This window comes from Triplophysa rosa, linkage group LG1 (genome assembly GCF_024868665.1).
Source record: "Triplophysa rosa linkage group LG1, Trosa_1v2, whole genome shotgun sequence".
NCBI classification, from domain to species: domain Eukaryota; kingdom Metazoa; phylum Chordata; class Actinopteri; order Cypriniformes; family Nemacheilidae; genus Triplophysa; species Triplophysa rosa.
Window position 1 is genome coordinate 15,870,247 of NC_079890.1, and position 18,548 is coordinate 15,888,794.

Genomic DNA, 18,548 nt, shown 5'->3' on the forward strand with positions numbered 1-18,548 from the left:
ATAATTTGCGGAAACGAGGTGAACATATACTGTATTATAACAGTGTAACAGTAACAATCTTTACGGAAACAAGCTACAAACATTCACACAAGCACACTATAAGTACTATACTGGTTGTGTCCCTGCTAATATAAAGAATGATGAAACATTTGTATCAACAAAAGCTGATTAAATATGTGGTTTAATTTGGTAATGTATAAATGTATAACTGAACAATAAAATATTCAAGTTGAAAACTTTTGGAAGGTTATGGTTGTATGGGGTTCCTTGCCCTGGCATAAAGAAATATTTCCAATTAATATTGAAAACATTCCATATGTTAATTTCATTTTTTTTTACAAAAGCACAAAATCACTTTCCACATCATTCACACACTATAGCTGGCTGAATGACATTTCCAACACCACCTAAACAGCAAAGTCATTCACAATATTCAAGAAACATCTACTATTTCGTTTTTCCTCCCTCTACTAGAATGTACTTCTCTAAACAATTGTTAGACCTTTGTAAAGTAGCTATTCTTATGCAATTACCTCCTTAGGATTAATTGTGATCAACTGCATAATTTTTTATAACTTTGGATAAAAGCTATTATGCTACATGAAAACATTTAATGCATTTTTATCATGATAAAAACTATAGTTCTGCATATAAAAAATTAGAAAACCTGATACACAATCATTTTCCTCTGACGTTAATTCACGCAGGCTTCAGTAGCTGCCTATCACCTGCCAACAAGAGTTTCAACTCTTGGGGCGCTCGCACACAGTTGTTGACGCGCGCGGTCTCTATAGAAACCAACCAAACTTTTAGTTTACCGTTAGTTTGTTCGGTGTCCCAAGCTTGTGAAGTTTATAGTCTTTGGGAAAGGAAGTTTTCAGACTTTATTATTATTTTTTTAATTCAATTTAAACGTTTCTCCGACTTTATAGTGAAATGCAGACGAAAGTAATCGCGGAGGACGGGAAAGCTGAATCTGTAGAGAACGTCACGAGTGGAGGAGTTGCGTCCTTCATTCCAGGTACATTGCTAAATGCTCTTATGCTAACAACTTGCAAAATAGCATTTTGTTAAAATATGTGATTAAATTAAATTATATTAATAGTAATAATCATAATAATATTTTTTCTGTAAGGTTCAGAGTCTCAAATACAAGCTGCCGACAGGAATAATGTCAACGCTGATACTATAGAAACCAAAGCGTCAGAGAAAACGCATTCAGGTCCCAGGTGATTCATGTAACACTTATGTGATATTCATTCAAGACAAATAACTATCATAAAGAGTATTCAATACTGAATAATGTGTCTTTTATCTATTAAGAATTACCAAACACTTTTTAAGGGACCATTGCAAGAAAAATAAACTGTACCTGACACCAAGGTTAAATGACACACTGTATCTACACTATAAAGGTAATTTCCCATGCAATTTTAATGTTGCAAATTATTATTTTTTCTTTCAAAATTATTTCACAAAGTTATTCTTAATTCTGGCATGTAGGTTTTTCCTGTATTGAGAGCTTGGAGGAATATACTGGACTGCGTTGCCTGTGGCTGGAATGTAATGGCATTCGGACGATTGGGAATCTGGAGCATCAGACAGAGCTTCGCTGCCTCTTCCTCCACCAAAATCTCATTCACACACTGGAAAACCTGGAGCCTCTCAGCAAGCTTTGCACTCTCAATGTCTCAAACAATTATATAAAGGTCATTGAGAACATATGTGAGTGTCTGCACATATACACATATGACAATATGTATTGTTAACAAAACACATTTTTCCTTGTTTAAACATGCTTTATGTCATTATGTTCACCATCTGCTCTGCTTTTTCAGCATGTTTGTGTGAGCTTTCCACACTGCAGATGTCCCATAATGCACTGGAGAATGTTAGTGACATGAAGGAGCTGTCACTCTGTCCATCCATCAGTGTCCTTGATCTATCTTACAACCGCATCAAAGATCCAGCCCTCATCAACATTCTAGAGAGGATGCCAGACTTGGTATTAACAGTATATTTCTCCCTCATATACATAAACAGTCAAACTTGTTTCTAGATGTGAACTGAAAAACATTTTTATTTGCCAGCGGGTGCTAAATCTAATGGGTAATGAGGTCGTTAGAAAAATGCCAAACTACAGGAAGACTATGATTGTGCGTCTAAAACAGTTGACTTACCTTGATGACCGGCCTGTGTTCCCAAAAGACAGGTAAGCAGCTCAGTATTTCTGAATGTGTTCCACAATTTTTGTGTCAGACCTCTATTTAAATAAGTTGAAATTATACTTTTGATATTATGGCACAAATCCTGTTCATCCAGCTTAACTTGTTTTTACCCTGTAACTTTCCTTTAAGTTTATGTAAACTTGCATTGTCAATGTGGTGATTTTGTTCATCAATTTATGTGCTCACTTTTGAGTCTTTTGTTTTTGATTTGCTTTGGAATTTGATCTCAGTCCTAGCATTTATTGTTCCCAGAGCTTGTGCAGAGGCATGGGCAGCCGGTGGTTTGGAGGGTGAGCGACAGGAGAGGGAACTGTGGGAAACTAGAGAAAGAAGGAAAGTCCAGAAGAGTTTGGATGCAATGACTGCTATGAAAGAGAATGCACTGAAACCACGGCAAGCTCGCGAAGTTTTGGGAAAAGGCAAAAACACATTTTGTTTACTTATATACATATACAATCATATTATCTTTATTTCTTGCTGACATACAGAGTCATTCAAAGATTATGATTTACCCACAGGAATCACAGAGCATCAAAATTCTGATGATTTGAGCCCTGAAAAGGACATTTCTAAATTCCCTTCAGAAACATCAGAAATTGCAGTTTCAGAGAGTGACACATCAAAATTAGTGAAGCAACAAGCTGATTCACCAGCATCAGAGATGAACCATATTTTCAGGTTAACAGCTGATGAGGAGCATGTTATCCAAACACTTGATCAAAATCCTTCTGGCCAATTAAAACCAGAAAGACAACAGACTAACATTTCGGCTTCAGAACAGGTTCTCCAAGCTTCATTTGACCAGGGCCAGATTGGCCAATCAGCAACATTGGAATTGAACAGAAAAGACAATTATTCATTGTCATGTAAAAGCTCAGTTTCACAACAATTCAGTGGTCCTGGTGCACTTGTCACGGAAATGATATCCGAGGATGACATAGAGACCGTCACTCTGTCAGATGAAGCATCTTTAACAATTGATGTGAGTGCTTACGTAATACCAACATTATACCAATGTTGCCTCACCAACAAACAATTCACCTGTTAACTTGTTAACATTAGTTAAAGGGATAGTTCACCCTAAAATAAAAATGATCTCATCATTTATTCAGCCTCATGTCTTTCAAAACCTGTATATGACTGTTTCTGTGGAATACAAAAAAAAACATAATTTGAGAAATGTGAAAAAAGTGTTTTTGTGTCCATACTATGGAAGTCAATGGGGGCCAAAGTTTCTTTAAAAATATTTTTTTTTCTGAAGAAAGTCTTACAGGTGAAATGACATGGGAGTGAGTACATTTTAATTTTGTGGTGGACAAGCCCTTTAATTGCTCAAGGAACTAATATGAACACAAAAGAAACTGTATTTGTATTACCTCACAATAATAAAGATCAACAAATGCTTTAAAATATTTTAATTCATGTTATATAATGTGACTAAAACATTATTCTAAAGTTTTTCCTCAAATCTGATCACTTGTCTCTCTAGGATCTTCCAGACCTGGAAGATGTAGAAAATAGCTTGATGTTCCCAAAAACAGGTACACAGGTAAGAAAGTATTTGTTTATTAGAGCATTTGAACATTTATTAGAACATCTGCATTTATAGAGCAGATGGATAGATTTTTTTAACTGTATGATCTAATAAAACTAATTGATCATTTTTTCAGAGTGTGTTCCGTCCAATGATTGAAGTAATCTCTGGTGATGAAACAGAATCAGAAGCTATTACAAATGTGTATCAGCAGTCTCAGTCAGAAGCCGTAGCCCCTGACCAACCACAGCTGCTTATTAATGTCTCCACTAAGAGAACATCAGTCATGCAGCGAAGCCCTGTCTTCACCAGTCAGAGGACCATGAAACCAGAGGATGAGCATGTTCTCCAGAAAGCAAAAGAAAACAAAATGACTGTCCTGATTGAGGAACTAGATTGAGTCTGAACTAATGGACGAACAATATTTTCATTCTTTGGGGCCAGTGTTGCCAATTCGGTTATGTGGTGAAGACCAATTTTGGATAGCTATTAAAATTAGTTTAGGGCATAACTGGCTAGCTTGAGCTAACCTTGAGCAAAACTAAATTTTGTGTAACCTCTAAGATGTTACCTTTTAAAATAAAATAAAATTGATAAAAGTTCTTATTGTATGTAACCATTTTAATTTTATTGTAGATATGTAAGTGTATTTTGTAAATTCTTAACAACACCTACTTTGCTCAATATTCCACAAACCAAAAACAAACTAATAGGGTTCTACATTTACCAAACACACATAAAAAACCCTGAAATGACAGTTTTGTGGTCTTCTGACACAAACTTCAAACATGTAACAATGTAGAAAAGTACATTTGATATAATTAGATTTGAGTAGAGAACATTACTGAATTACATATATAAAAATATTTTTGTAAAACAGGTCACATGTTTTTCTCCAACAAGCACATAAATCCCAACATTCACATACAATGAGAACATACCAACAAGATTACACAATGAAAGAAATTAATTGAGAGTCATATTTGCCTGCTGCACTTTCATTAGGCAATGGCATCAGTCCAGCTTAGTTAAAGAGATGCTCTACATCCAAAGCAGAAGCAGGAGAAGAGAGAAACATGTTAGTAGCAGCTCTGTGCTGCCTGAGTCTTTGACAGAATGAGCAAGTCCTTTGAGGGTTTCTTGATTGGTTTGACCAGTACTGGGAAGACCCTGAGGAGTGGTTGCAGTGACAGCCTCGGTACGTCTGCCACACATCTCATAGAGGTTCCCAGCAAATGTTGTTTTCCGGGACTCTGCCCTCAAAGATTCCCAAATCTCTGCTGCATCACCACGGCAACCTGACAGCACATCACTCACACACACCTGGAAGGCATCCCATGATCTGCAGATGTGCCGAGGTTAAAAGTGCAATGTGTGGGGATAAAAATATTGTAGTTTTAGTTATATTGTTAGGGCCGAAATGTCCCCACAAATATAATGAAAGATGTTAAAAATACCTAAGAGCATGAGGACATATTATGTATTGTGTTGAGATTAATACTTAAAAAAAGTCTTCTCTAACTACATTGACATTCACTTCTATTATATGGACACAAAACCAATGCAAGTGAATGGGGGCCAGTTAACAACATTCTTTTATCTTCTTTTGTGTTTTTGTGTCACACGGGTTTGAAATGACAAGAGGTTGAGTAAATGATGACAGAATTTTTATTTTCGGGTGAACTATCAATTTAAGGTTATTAAGCTAAATAACGTTTTACTTGAAATTTACTCACGTCCAAGGCTTAGTGTGGTTTAAAGGTGTAATATTCTCACCAGTAATTTTTGACCTTGTGGGGAAATTTTTTGGTGCTCATAAATTATGTTAATTTTAAAATGTGTAAATGCAGAAAGGTTTTGTGTGGGCCAGGTTTAGAGGGAGAGGGTTAGGGGATACAATATTCAGTTTTTTACAGTATAAAAAAAAATGAAATGTCTATGAAAAGTCCCCTTAAAACTCAACATGTGCCTGTGTCTCACTTGCAGATAGAGTTGATGTCCTGTGGGTGGTCAGTCTTGGAGCTCACACTGTCACCAAGACTGACCAGACAATCAGCAAAGCCCCTGTATACAGCACTACATGGAGGTGTTACTGCTGCACTCAGCACAATGGAACAGAAACCTGAGGAACAGTTTAAAAACAGAGCTCAAATCAAATGTATATTACAAATGTATGTATATATATACACGCACACACGCACGCACGCACACACGCACACACACACTTAGCTTCAAATTAGCTCTGTTTTTCTGATCTATTGTCACGGTTCTGCCTTCTTGTTTCTGAACTTCTAGTCATGTGGCAGGATCGGGACAGAGCCCTTAGGTTTTATGTGAGAAAGCCATGAGTTGTTTATGTTTTTACATCTCATGTGCTTTCTCGTGTCTCGTCATTGGCCCCACCCCTCTCGTTCCCTGTATAGCTCTCCTGCCATGTCTCGTTACCCTCACCTGTCCCTCGTTATTATCCTTCGTTTGTCTCTCCTTTCCTGTGCTCGTGGATTGTATGTGCTTGTATGCGTGTCCGCTTGTGCCTCGTGTATGACGTTGTGACAGTGTGCTCTGTGTTGCCAAGACAAGTCTAAGTAAGTCAGTTTGTTGTTTTGTATTGTTCTTGTCGAGTGTGATCCCGTTTGTTCCCTGCCTTAGTTCAGTTATCCCCCATCGTGGGTGTTTTGTGTTTTGATCCAGCCGGCGTCTCAGCCGGCGTCCCAGCCGGCGATTCAGCCGGTGTCCCAGCAGGCGATCCAGCCGGCGTCCAGTCCGGTGCAGCAGGTGATCCAGCTGGCGTCCAGTCCGGTGCAGCCGGTGATCAAGCCGGCGTCCCAGCAGGTGATCCAGCCGGCGTCCAGTCTGGTGCAGCTGGAATCCAGTCCGGTGCAGCCGGCGTCCCAGCCGGTGATCCAGCCGGCGTCCAGTCCGGTTTCCAGCCCGGTGCAGCCGGCGTCCAGTCCGGTGCAGCCGGCGTCCTAGCCGGTGATCAAGCCAGCGTCCCAGCCGGTGATCAAGCCGGAGTCCCAGCCGGTGATCAAGCCGGAATCCAGTCCGGTGAAGCCGGCGTCCCAGCCGACATCCAGTCCGGCGTCCAGCCGACGTTCCGGTCAGCGGTCCCCCCAGGACTTCCCCCCCTAAATCCCCCAGAACTCTGCGCACTCGGGGACTAGGACTATTCCCCCCAGCCCCTTTGGACTGCCCCCTATGAACCCTTGTTTTGCCCCACCCCCCCTCCCATGTTTGTTATTTTTAGTATGCCACCCCAATCCTAATGTTGTTCTGTCATGTCTGCCTTTGATTTTGTTTTCCATGTTTTGTCTGTCGCAGTCTGTCATGTCTTGTTAGTCGACCCCTTGGTGAACACCTGGGGGTGTTCATTAAGGGGGGGGGGCTCTGTCACGGTTCTGCCTTCTAGTCGTGTGGCAGGATCGGGACAGAGCCCTTAGGTTTTATGTGAGAAAGCCATGAGTTGTTTACGTTTTTACATCTCATGTGCTTTCTCGTGTCTCGTCATTGGCCCCGCCCCTCTCGCTCCCTGTATAGCTCTCCTGCCGTGTCTCGTTACCCTCACCTGTCCCTCGTTATTATCCTTCCTTTGTCTCTCCTATAAATGCCCTCATGTTTCTTTGTCCTGTGCTCGTGGATTGTATGTGCTTGTATGCGTGTCCGCTTGTGCCTCGTGTATGACGTTGTGACAGTGTGCTCTGTGTTGCCAAGTCTAAGTCAGTTATAGTCAGTTTGTTGTTTTGTATTGTTCTTGTCGAGTGTGATCTCGTTTGTTCCCTGCCTTAGTTCAGTCATCCCCCATCGTGGGTGTTTTGTTTTGTTCCTTTGTTTGTTATTAAAGATATATGTTAACCCCTTCACTCCCTGCTGCCTGCAGTTGGGTTCTTCCCTAATATTTCGTGACATCTATAGTCAATTTTCACAAGAAACTGCAACAATGTTTCATCTATATGGTAGCAAGTGTTACGTTTATATCTGTCTGCTTCTTTATAATGTTAGATGTTGCCGGACATCACATGGGTTAATCCCAGGATTAGAGCCAGAGGTAAAACCACAGTTAATCTCTCCACAACAGCTCGAAAATACAAATCTTCCCAATTTTTAGTGTTTCTGTTCTCAAAACATTTGCTATTTATAATGTAACGTTTCTTTTTTGCTTGTATAATAAGTCGATCAGAAATATTAGCTACTGTCAACTCAGGAACTTTAATAAAGAATTAAAATTATTTGGGGTGCCATGTTGAATTGTCTATGCATTTTATTTTTAACCCCCATGAGTGTGTCCATTAATTTATAGATTATTCATAAATTCAAAGAGACAGAATAATTTAAAAATAAAAAAATAAATATTGTGAAATATATGAAACCATTTTGTTTCATATATTACACAAAAAAATATTATACAAGATTTACTTAATATAGTGAATAATATTTGCTACCCTCTTTTTAAGTAACATCAAATTTATTATAAACACAACTATTTACTGCTAAGATTTAATTGTTTCCCAATAAAATAAGGCTTGTGTGATGTCTGCAACATATTTCAAACATTTAACAAACATTTTAAGACAATCTACTTAAGTGTAGAAAAAAAGCTTTGTCTCAGCAGCAATGAACCACTGTTATTAAATAAATAATTTTGTGTTCAATTGCAGTAAATCATTTTAAATAATTTAGGAAATGTATGTCATTACATTCAAAGACATGCAAACACTTAAAAACAAATGCTTAAGGATAAAATAGACTTTTACTCACTGAGGCAGAATGAAATGAACAGCAGCAGATACATTCCGTTGAACAGCCAGAATTTTTAACTGAAGACCACACACACCAGAGCAGAAGCTTGATGTTTACACACTTTAACAAAATTTAAAAAATTTAAACATTCTCAAGGTGTCCCATCAACTTAAATTGTTGAGTCTGATAGATAAAGGGGTTTGGAACAACTGATTATTTGAGTGGGATTAAAGATCATTTCATAAGAGAGGAGAAGAAGAACATACCTCCTACATGTACTGTATCTGTTTGGTTTAGAATGCTGGTTGTGCCCCTCTCTCTCTCTCTCTCTCTCTCTCTCTCTCTCTCTCTCTCTCTCTCTCTCATTGACTTTGAGTGTGTGCTCGTATGTTTTATTTTTCGATGAGGTTGTGGTGGAGTAGATAGCTCTCTTGGTCTCGTTTGTTAGGGTCCCGGTGTTCTCTCTCGTCTCTCTCATATGCGCCGTTCTCTTCTCGGTCTCGGTCTCTCGTCCTCTCTCTCGTGCGTCGGTTCTCCTTGGCGTATTGTGACTTGTTGCCGCTCGTCGTGTTTGCTTCTCCTCTCATCTCGTGTTGATCTGTTGGCTCAGACCGCCGTCTTCTGATCGCCGTCTCGTTTCGTCTTCCGTGCCTCTTCTGGTCCTGACTGTTCTTCTCCTTCTCTGTCTCTCTCTCTCTCTCTCTCTCTCTCTCACTCTCTCTCTCTCTCTCTCTCTCTCTCTCTCTCTCTCTCTCTCTCTCTCTCTCCCTCTCTCGCTCTCTCTCTCTCTCTCTCTCTCTCTCTCTCTCTCTCTATCACACACACACGCACGCACGCACGCACGCACACACGCACACACACACACACACACACACACAGATCCAAAACAGATGGCAAAAATCCCAGAAGGACTGGCATTTTAATTCCAACATGGTACTTTCTAAATATACACAGTGGGCAACCCTTTGTTTGACTGACAAACTTAGATTATGCCATTGCGTAAATCTAAAGGGAGAAGAGAATAAAGATGGATTAGACACTCTTATATAAAGCCATTAATATCAACTACTCTCAATTTTCTGACCCTGCACCTGTCATTCTGTTCATCGTTTTCATCTCTCTCAGTATTTTCGCAAACATTTTTATACTAAAAAAGGTGTACTAAAAGTAGAAGAAAGTATACGAATCTATACTACAGTAATACAATTGTATTTTTAAGTATTTTTTGACACATACATAACTATTGGAACATAATGATTTCATTTATTACTAAACTATATATTTTTCCAAGCATCCAAAGGTGACCTCAGATAGCTGGCAAATGCGAAGGCTAGGCAAAGGCTCGATACTCTGAAGGTCCTAAAATATAAAATAGTTAATATTTATTTAGCTTTTATTCTATTTTCCCAATAGTTATATTTGTGTTATTTTATAGCTTTGATAGAAATTAAAATATATATATAAAGTATGCCTAAATGAATAAATAAATAAATGACCTAAGCTTTTGAACGGCATCTTTGCCTGTTTCCGTAACAACCATTAGATGGGAGTAAAGTCGCACAAAAACGCTAGCATGACGCTAAAGTAGACCGTATACGGAAGTGACGCAGTTTGTGTGGATGTGGGGCTGTCATGGATGAAGGTGGATCACCTGCGCTTCGCCGCGGTGGTTCAGCGGGGCTATCTGCAGTGCAGTCCGACACCATAGAGTCCCTGACCGAGCTGGATGATCTTGAGCGAGTGTATGCGCAGCTATGTGCCGAAGAGGTGAATGTATATTTGTGAATTTACGCTGTTAATTTGTTCCGATGAGGTGTTTTCGTCAACACCGGCAGAATTATGAAGTCTCAAGAAATGACTGATAACGCGAACTGTTAGTTTGTTGTTAAGATAAATATATTAATGTGTCTGTGTGCAACAACGAGAGTGCGAAACTAATTGGTACGCAACGTATGATTTGCATTTCCAGGCGGAAGTGCAGGTGAAGTTGGGCGCCCTTATGGGACAACAGAGCAACATAGAAACAAAGATGCTTGACCTGCAGAGGATGGGGTAAGGGTAACTGTTACATGACTCAAACTAACCTGTGCTGTAAAACTAAATGAATGAGACTGATCTCTGGTGTCCTGTCATGAGCATGATTGTTATTGTGCCTGCTCTATAGACCCAATCTGCAGCTGATCGAGGGGGATGCTGTGCAGCTCTCTGGCATGATCAACTTCACCTGCAGCCTGGCAGAGAACGTCAGCAGTAAAGTCAGACAGCTGGACCTCACCAAGGTGCCCAACATACACATACTTATGACATGTACCACAGAGCAGTGAGAGTATACTTAACCAGAGTATGTCAAATTAACGGTTTTAGAAAGTTTTACACCCGAGTTATGCAACTTGTTACAGAAAAGGCTGTATCAAGCTATCCAGCGAGCAGATGACATTCTTGACCTGAAGTTCTGCACTGATGGTGTTCAGACTGCTCTGCGAAACCAAGACTATGAACAGGCTGCAGCCCACATTCACCGCTATCTTTCACTCGACCAATCAGTGATTGAGCTCAGTAGGCAGGGTGGAGAGGGTGAGTTTATGTGAACTTTGTTTTGGGTGATCTGAAAACCATTCATCCAGAAAATATTAGTATTTAAACGTTGTACAAAGGCTCTTTACTAAATCACTCTCTGAAACGTAGATCTATGGCAGGTGTGACCAAAATGTTACAACTATATTAGCAAACAAATTTTAATATGGTAAGAACCATTTGCATTGTCCGTTTGTTAATTCTGCTAATTAACTGCTTTACACTTGAATAGTACTTTGAAGGTGTCATCTAAGTGTATTTTTCAGATTTGGTAAATCTGATGCGCTTATTCACATTGTGTAAAGCCTGAATATGTTTACTGCATGTCTTACTATGGTATAAATATATAATTGTGCGACTTTAACAGATTCACAGACTCAAAGACAAGGCACTATTTGTGTATTATATTTTGTGCAGGCAGTGCAGTGGAGGCCAGCCTTGCATTGCTTCAGGAAGCAGAGCGCAGTCTAAAGGCTCTGGTTACCAAGCGACTCGAGGAGGCAGTTACCACAAGTGATCTGCCCGAGGTGGAACGCTTTTTTAAGATTCTTCCTTTACTGGGACTCCATGAACAAGGACTTGCACGGTTTGCTCAATATCTGTGCAGTCAGGTATGTACATGAATCCACACTACTTAATCAGTCTGATCTTTTAAGAATGCATTGCTTTGGTTATAGGGCTCTAATGTATTTCACATGCATCTCTTTCAGTTAGCAAGTAAGGCAGAGGAAAACTTGCTCTTGGCTGTTGGCTCTGACGTTGGTGAGCGCAGAGCGCCGGTCATTTTTGCTGACACCCTTACACTGCTGCTTGAAGGTTAGAGCAAACAGATGCGTACACGTTGCTGTTAAGCTTGACAAAAATGCACTACATTTAAGCAAAAATAAATTGACCAAACGTCATCTGTATGTGTGTAGGTATTGCACGTATTGTCGAAACCCACCAGCCCATAGTGGAAACGTACTATGGACCAGGCCGACTGTACACACTCCTTGCACACCTTCAAAAAGAGTGTGATGAACAGGCACAGAAAATAGTGGACAAATTCATTCAACAGCGAGATTATTACAATAAGGTATGTGTAGCAGAGTTTATATACTGTTTTTAAAGAGGATGTAACACACACAGTTTGTGCCAATCTCATATTAATCTTGAGTACCTATAGAATAGTACATACTTTGTATCTTCGAAGAGTCTGTAGTATGATCACATTTATAAAAGACAGATATGATCATTTTCCGAAAACAGGCGAGCCCTGAATGCGTGCAGGGGGAACTACAGCACGAGCACACAATACATCATCGTATTATCCCTGCATAACTGTTGATTACATAATGCACATATGCGCCGATTGCCAACAAAACACAGACATTTGATTTAGGTTCACTTACCGCGTGCAGTTCATGTCTGGCATCTTTCAGCGCTGGGACCGCTCCATCTATCAGTTTCAAAATTATCTCCAAATCCAGCGTTATATCCACTGTTTATATAACTTTCCTCACCCAAATGCAGTGAACAAACAATCACAGCTGTACTTCTGCCAAGCGCATTGATGGACATGCGCTTTCTCGCGTGGGCGTGCCCACTCTAGCTGGTTGACGTGTGGGCGTGCTTTTCCAGGAGAATTGTCCAATAAGAGACTAAGAAATGTTGTTACGTAAGGGAATTTCATGTAAAAAAAAAAAACGTTCCGAAACATACGAACCTTGGGGGAGTGTATTGAGCACAGAAATATTACGTCATACACTCAAGTCGGTTTTTGTTAAGTTGACCATGTTAAAGGAACAGTTCATCCCAAAATTCTGTCATCATTAACTCGCCCTCAGATTATTCCAGATGAGTATAAATGTTTTTGCTCTGATGAACACAGAGAAAGATAATGGGAAGAATGTGAGTAGCCAAACAGAACTCACCCCCCATTGACTGCCATAGTAGGGAAAATAATGAGATCTGTTTGGTTACTGACATTTTTCCAAATATCTTCCTTTGTGTTTGCAGAACAAAGACATTTATACAGGTTCTGAACAACCTGAGGATAAGTAAATGATGACAGAATTTTCATTTTTGGGTGAGCTATCCCTTTAAGCATGAGAAGTCAGCGCGTTTAGCATTGTAAAGAAGTCAGAATGCATGAAACACTGTTCAATCCCCCCTTTAAGACACAATGTTTGCACCTATAAAAAAGAACTTATGTCTGTTTATACATATGATGCGCAATAAATTATTTCTTTTGCAATAGTTTCAGGTTGTCCAGAGCAACATGATGAGGGGCATGACTACAGAAAAGATTGAACCCAGGTATGATCCATGTTATAATCTTATATCATCATAATTATTTGAGTATCTTTTGAATTTTTAGGTCTCAGTGTTTGTCATTGTATGCATGTTTATCTAGAGATCTGGATCCTGTGTTATGTGAGGTCACAGTAATGAATTCGAGAGCAGAGCTATACTTCAGATTTTTGAGGCGCCGTATCATGGCTGACTTTGAGGTTGCAGATGCAATGGCAGATGAAGCAGTCATTCAAGGTAACCAATAAATATATCTCTGGAAATGTTTGTTAGTGCAAGTACAATAAAATAAACATAAATGTCAGAGACGTGGCATAGCGGTTGTAGCTCCATCACATACTTGCTGTGGTACTGGTTTGGGTACCAAAGGTTTAATTATGTAAATCTTTTATCAGTAAATATATCATATTCAATTATTTGCTATCATTTGTTTTGGTTGTTTTTAGAGCATCAGCAGAGTTTAGAACAGTTACTGAAGGATTGCCAGCTGAGCTGCACTATGCAGGAGCTGATTGGCTATTACATACCAATGGAAGAATACTACATGAGAGAGTCTGTAAACAAGGTGCAACACAATGCACACACTCGATGATGATACTGTCATTTTTGGATGTACATTAAACGTCAGCATTTACTTCTGTCCTTTAAATGCACATACATTCTCAAAGTCTATAAACTAATAGGCTTATGACTTTAATGACTTTACAGGCAGTTGCCATGGACACCGCTGAGGTTGGTCAGCTGAGCTCCAGCATGGTGGACGATGTCTTTTACATTGTGAAGAAATGTATCAGCAGAGCTCTAACTAGCAATAGTTCGGACTGTGTGTGTGCTATGATAAATCATGCAACTAGCGTTCTGGAGACAGACTTCAGGTATATTCACATATTGAATTACTTTGTGTTATTTGCATGTGAAGTTGATGTTGTACTTGAAGATAATGTCAACCTCAATTGCTTAACTACGGTGGGTATTGCTGCCACTTACATTTTATTTTTTCCACTCAATTATGTCATTGAAACAAGATAATATGTCGTTTTAACGAGATAATATGTCGTTTTAACGAGATAATATGTCGTTAAAACGAGATATGTCGATGTCGTTAAAACTAAATAATATGTCGTTAAAACTAAATATGTCGTTAAAACTAAATAATTTTCTTGCTATAAAGAGATAATATGACCTCTCATAATAATTACACATTAACCTATTACGTGAAAGCGACATGTATTACTTTGTGATTCCCATATTCGTCGGGATGATGTAACATTGGACATTGCTGGGACTTGATGATTTCCTCCTGAAGACGTAAATGGAACGGACCATATTCGTCGCAGCAACCAACAACCAAACAGTTAAAATAGTTTTTATAATTATATTTAAACACATCGTCCCTCGCATGGAGGATTAAATTAATTTGTGATTTAACCTGTGCATTAAAGATTCAATTTTATGCATAATTTAAATAATTTTCTAGTTAAATGTATTATACAAAATATGATGATAAATGAAACTTTGCACAGCACTGCACATCAGCATCAGACACTTTATTCAGATACTGAAGTGAATGACAAAAATAACCAAAGACTTCAACACAATGTAGAGGATTCAAAGCAGATATTTATTGACAGAGATGAATAAATATTATCTTAAGCTTAATATTATATTCTTGTCTTACCATAAGTTTAGCAGGATGTCCGTTTTTTAGATACAACTATCAAAAGCTTCTTCAGTCACACTCGCAAACATCAGGGTCCGTTCATTTAAACGTGCCAATCTATCGAAAATCATTCAAATATATGTTTACTCTCACATCTGTGAGGTATAAAGAAAAGAAAAGAATATTAATAAACCGCTAAAGTAATATCATGCAGTGAGGTAAAACGAAATAACCGTTAATGTTTTAATGATGCCAGAGTGTGGCTCTTTGCAGAACAGAGAAGCGCGCGCATCAAATAAATGGAAACAGTTTCAATTGTTTTATCTTTTAGCTCAGTTAATAGCATCCGTTCAGTTAAATTAACCATCTCATCAAAAAACTGAATTCATTTACCGAATTCATGCAATTCCGTTTGAAATGTCTATTAATGAAAACCTAAGTGAGAAAAATATGTTGTTTAAAATGATATAATATCTAGTTAAACGGGAAAAATATGCCGTTTACACAAGAAAATGATTTCGTTTAAACATATCATCTCGTTAAAACGACATATTATCTCATTTTAACGACATATGATCTCGTTTTAATGACATATCTCGTTTTAACGAGTGGAAAAAATAAAATGTACGTGGCAGCAATACGCCACCGTACTTAACATCTAATCCACTACGCTACCTTTTTCCAAACTTGGATCTTGAAACCTCTCTTTCTGTGTGTGAAGAGAGGTGTTGGTGTGCAAGCTGCGAGCTGGATATCCAGTCAGTGCTCTGCAGGACCTGCAGCGTGGGGTCAGCAGTGCCGTCAGTCTGATGCAAAGCAGCCTGCAGCAAGGCAAGATAACAAACCTCACACAGACGCTCGGCATCGAGAGCCAGGAGCAAGCAAAGAACGCCTACTTGGTCAGTTGCATCATGTACACACATTTGTTTACTTCTCAACTCTCTCTGCCTAGTCTTTCTCACCAATCTCATACACTCAGTCTGTGTTTGGGTATAATAATGATATATTTGATATTAAGGTAACTCTGAATAATGTGGAAGTCTGCAGTGAGAATATAAGCACTCTGAAAAAGAATCTAGAGGTGAGTGTCTGATGAACTTGAACCATCATGTTTGTGTGCTCAACTAAAATCTTGCCAATTTTCAAGTTTAGAAACTGTCTTCAGACGAGGTTACAGAAGGGATATGATTTTTCACTTTAATATGGCTTAGTATTTGTTAGAAAGAGCATGTACGTCTTTAACACTGCACTGGTCCATCCCTAGAAATGAATAGGTTATGAACAGACTATTTTTTAGTTGTACGAGTGAATTATGTCCCCTTAAATACAGGGTACTGGTCAATAACATATAAAAGGTTTTGCATGAATCCCTAAACTACCGCATCCAAATTGAAGATGACATTTAAAGTGAACACTTTCTGAATCCCTTTTTTTCCTTTTTATCCCAGAGTGATTGTGCCAAGTTGTTCAGTCAGGGGGCAGGCTCTGAGCATGCTAAGGCTAAGATAGACAGCTGTTTGTCTGATTTGGTTAACACCTCGTGCAGGTTTAAAGACCTCCTGCAGGTAAGTGAGAATTGGTTTTAAAGTGTGTCAAAATCCTTTGGTTTAAATGGTAGTACTGTTTATCTTAATGGCGTGTGTTGTCCAGGAGGGTCTCCAGGAACTTAATAACACCGCTATCAAACCACAAGTAAAACCCTGGATCAGCAGCTTCCTGTCAGTCTCGCACAATATTGAAGAGGTTTGTCAACATTAACATACTGTACTTGCTGTTTGCGCTCAAAATAAGAGTTGTGAATGATCAATTTCATTGTTACATTTTGTGTTCCTATGAACTATTTAAATCTGGAAATTTGACATTAAAGTCTTGCAATATGTCATTTCATTTTTAGGAAGAGTTTAGCGATTACGAGGCTAATGATCCTTGGGTTCAGCAACTCATTGTACAGCTGGAGCAGCTCATGGCTGAGTTTAAGGTATAGTAATTTTCTATCAATTCCACACACACACGTATACCACTTCAGATGACATAAATGATGCTGGTTCAACGCTGGTCCAAAATAACTTCCTGTTTTAGTTTTTTAACATTACACAAACGTTTAAACCGATAACAACCACATCACAATATTAAACAAATATATTGTCGCTGTCCATCCTAAACCTTAGATGCACAAATTTGCTGTTTTTCAGGAAATGGAAAAACACTGTACCTTTTAAATAATGAAATAACGTGTTGTCAAAGTTGACAACCACTTTTTAATGCCTTTTATTGAGTAGATATTTGCAAAACCCAGTGACAAAACATAAAGGGTGGCTAATAATAATAATAATGATTTATGGCAAAAAATAAAAATCAAGAAATATGGAGGTACAAGGTTTCAGAAGGACAGCCGCGATTTAAAAATGTTATTGTGCATTGTATTTGATTTCAAAACAAAATAAAAATGACACCGGAAGTGCCTCTCTGGACCAGTGTTTATACTTTGCGAAGTGGTCTATACAAAAACCTCCAGAATATTGGTTCTTTTTGTAGGTGGGCCTGTCACCAGTCATCTATGATACTCTATCTAGCCTGATGACAAGTCTTATCGCCATGGAGATGGAAAAGACGGTCTTCAAATGCACCTTCAGTAGGGTGAGATGCAAAATTGACACATCACGGTTACACAGAAACAACTTTTGTATCAAGTTACAAACATTCTGATTGTCCTCTGTATTCTGTGTTTTAGCTTGGTGGATTGCAGTTCGATAAGGAATTGCGCTCTTTGGTTGCGTACCTTTCTTCTGTCACCTCTTGGACCATCAGGGATAAATTTGCGCGATTGACACAAATGGCAACTATTCTTAACCTAGAGAGGGTATGTGGCTTTTTGGAAAAAAACTCAATGGAAAATTCTAAAAGGCTGTTTAAAATAGAATAATTTATGCTTTAAGAACGATATTTAATCTATAAGAACAGCATCACAGATAACTTATTCTTAAATTTTGTGTTCATTGATGTTTTTCTTTTTTTTTTTTAAGGTGTCTGAGATTTTGGATTATTGGGGGCCCAACTCGGGGCCCTTGACTTGGCGCCTGACCCCAGCTGAGGTTCGACAAGTCCTGGCCTTGAGGGTTGATTTCCGCAGCGAGGACATTAAAAGATTACGACTCTAACAAAGACACTTTGAAACTTCATGAGTTTTTATGCATACAAAATGGATTTTGGGAAACTTGAATCAAGGCGGTATCTCTGAACATTTGTACACATGAAGACTTGTCCAGTTTTTATACATGTATAAAATAAATGTATTACATAAAGGAGAATTTAAGTGTCTGACCTTCAGCAACTTCTCATTCAAAGAACTTATTTCAGCTCATGGTGAATAGCGTGTGTCTACAAAAGTAATTGTGTGGTTGAAATGTTGATAGGAACTTTAGTGATAATAGTAGATTCATTTTGACAGTTAAATTGTATCAAACCAAGATGACACAAAACTCCAAGAAAGAATTGAGCATACATAAGTAATATAGTCATAATA

The 18,548-nt window shown here is 38.7% G+C and overlaps 3 protein-coding genes across 3 annotated transcripts; 2 read left to right on the plus strand and 1 right to left on the minus strand.

Moving 5' to 3' along the window:
- Positions 1-840: 840 nt before the first annotated feature.
- dnaaf1 (dynein axonemal assembly factor 1) lies at positions 841-4,170 on the plus strand. Its single transcript, XM_057339798.1, has 10 exons — positions 841-1,021; positions 1,136-1,229; positions 1,324-1,415; positions 1,504-1,725; positions 1,839-2,005; positions 2,091-2,212; positions 2,481-2,647; positions 2,747-3,210; positions 3,718-3,777; positions 3,899-4,170. The coding sequence occupies exons 1-10, from the start codon at positions 937-939 to the stop codon at positions 4,160-4,162; spliced, it is 1,737 nt and encodes a 578-aa protein (XP_057195781.1). The 5' UTR covers positions 841-936; the 3' UTR covers positions 4,163-4,170.
- A 597-nt stretch (positions 4,171-4,767) lies between these two features.
- Positions 4,768-8,733, minus strand: nrn1lb (neuritin 1-like b). The gene is made up of 3 exons (XM_057339809.1): positions 8,518-8,733; positions 5,743-5,884; positions 4,768-5,104 (listed from the first exon to the last, which is right to left on the minus strand). Exons 1-3 carry the CDS (start codon positions 8,549-8,551, stop codon positions 4,804-4,806), a joined length of 477 nt encoding a protein of 158 aa, XP_057195792.1. The 5' UTR covers positions 8,552-8,733; the 3' UTR covers positions 4,768-4,803.
- Positions 8,734-10,116: 1,383 nt separating this feature from the next.
- On the plus strand, positions 10,117-18,194 carry cog4 (component of oligomeric golgi complex 4). Its single transcript, XM_057335209.1, has 19 exons — positions 10,117-10,266; positions 10,469-10,551; positions 10,664-10,778; positions 10,899-11,073; positions 11,491-11,684; positions 11,784-11,889; positions 11,991-12,148; positions 13,313-13,371; positions 13,469-13,602; positions 13,812-13,930; positions 14,074-14,240; positions 15,747-15,924; positions 16,044-16,106; positions 16,474-16,590; positions 16,676-16,768; positions 16,920-17,003; positions 17,561-17,662; positions 17,757-17,885; positions 18,049-18,194. The coding sequence occupies exons 1-19, from the start codon at positions 10,132-10,134 to the stop codon at positions 18,181-18,183; spliced, it is 2,346 nt and encodes a 781-aa protein (XP_057191192.1). The 5' UTR covers positions 10,117-10,131; the 3' UTR covers positions 18,184-18,194.
- Positions 18,195-18,548: the final 354 nt, after the last annotated feature.

What these genes read in the sequence shown, in the direction of transcription:
- dnaaf1 (XM_057339798.1), top strand. Translation starts at nt 937, where the DNA reads ATGCAGACGAAAGTAATCGCGGAGGACGGGAAAGCTGAATCTGTAGAG. An exon ending in CCTGTGTTCCCAAAAGACAG is followed by an intron (nt 2,213 to 2,480) that starts GTAAGCAGCTCA and finishes TATTGTTCCCAG; the next exon opens with AGCTTGTGCAGAGGCATGGG. An exon ending in TCGCGAAGTTTTGGGAAAAG is followed by an intron (nt 2,648 to 2,746) that starts GCAAAAACACAT and finishes ATTTACCCACAG; the next exon opens with GAATCACAGAGCATCAAAAT.
- nrn1lb (XM_057339809.1), bottom strand. Translation starts at nt 8,551, where the DNA reads ATGTATCTGCTGCTGTTCATTTCATTCTGCCTCA. An exon ending in GTTCATTTCATTCTGCCTCA is followed by an intron (nt 5,885 to 8,517) that starts GTGAGTAAAAGT and finishes ACTGTTCCTCAG; the next exon opens with GTTTCTGTTCCATTGTGCTG. An exon ending in GACATCAACTCTATCTGCAA is followed by an intron (nt 5,105 to 5,742) that starts GTGAGACACAGG and finishes GCACATCTGCAG; the next exon opens with ATCATGGGATGCCTTCCAGG.
- cog4 (XM_057335209.1), top strand. Translation starts at nt 10,132, where the DNA reads ATGGATGAAGGTGGATCACCTGCGCTTCGCCGCGGTGGTTCAGCGGGG. An exon ending in GACAGCTGGACCTCACCAAG is followed by an intron (nt 10,779 to 10,898) that starts GTGCCCAACATA and finishes AACTTGTTACAG; the next exon opens with AAAAGGCTGTATCAAGCTAT. An exon ending in ACAGAAAAGATTGAACCCAG is followed by an intron (nt 13,372 to 13,468) that starts GTATGATCCATG and finishes ATGTTTATCTAG; the next exon opens with AGATCTGGATCCTGTGTTAT.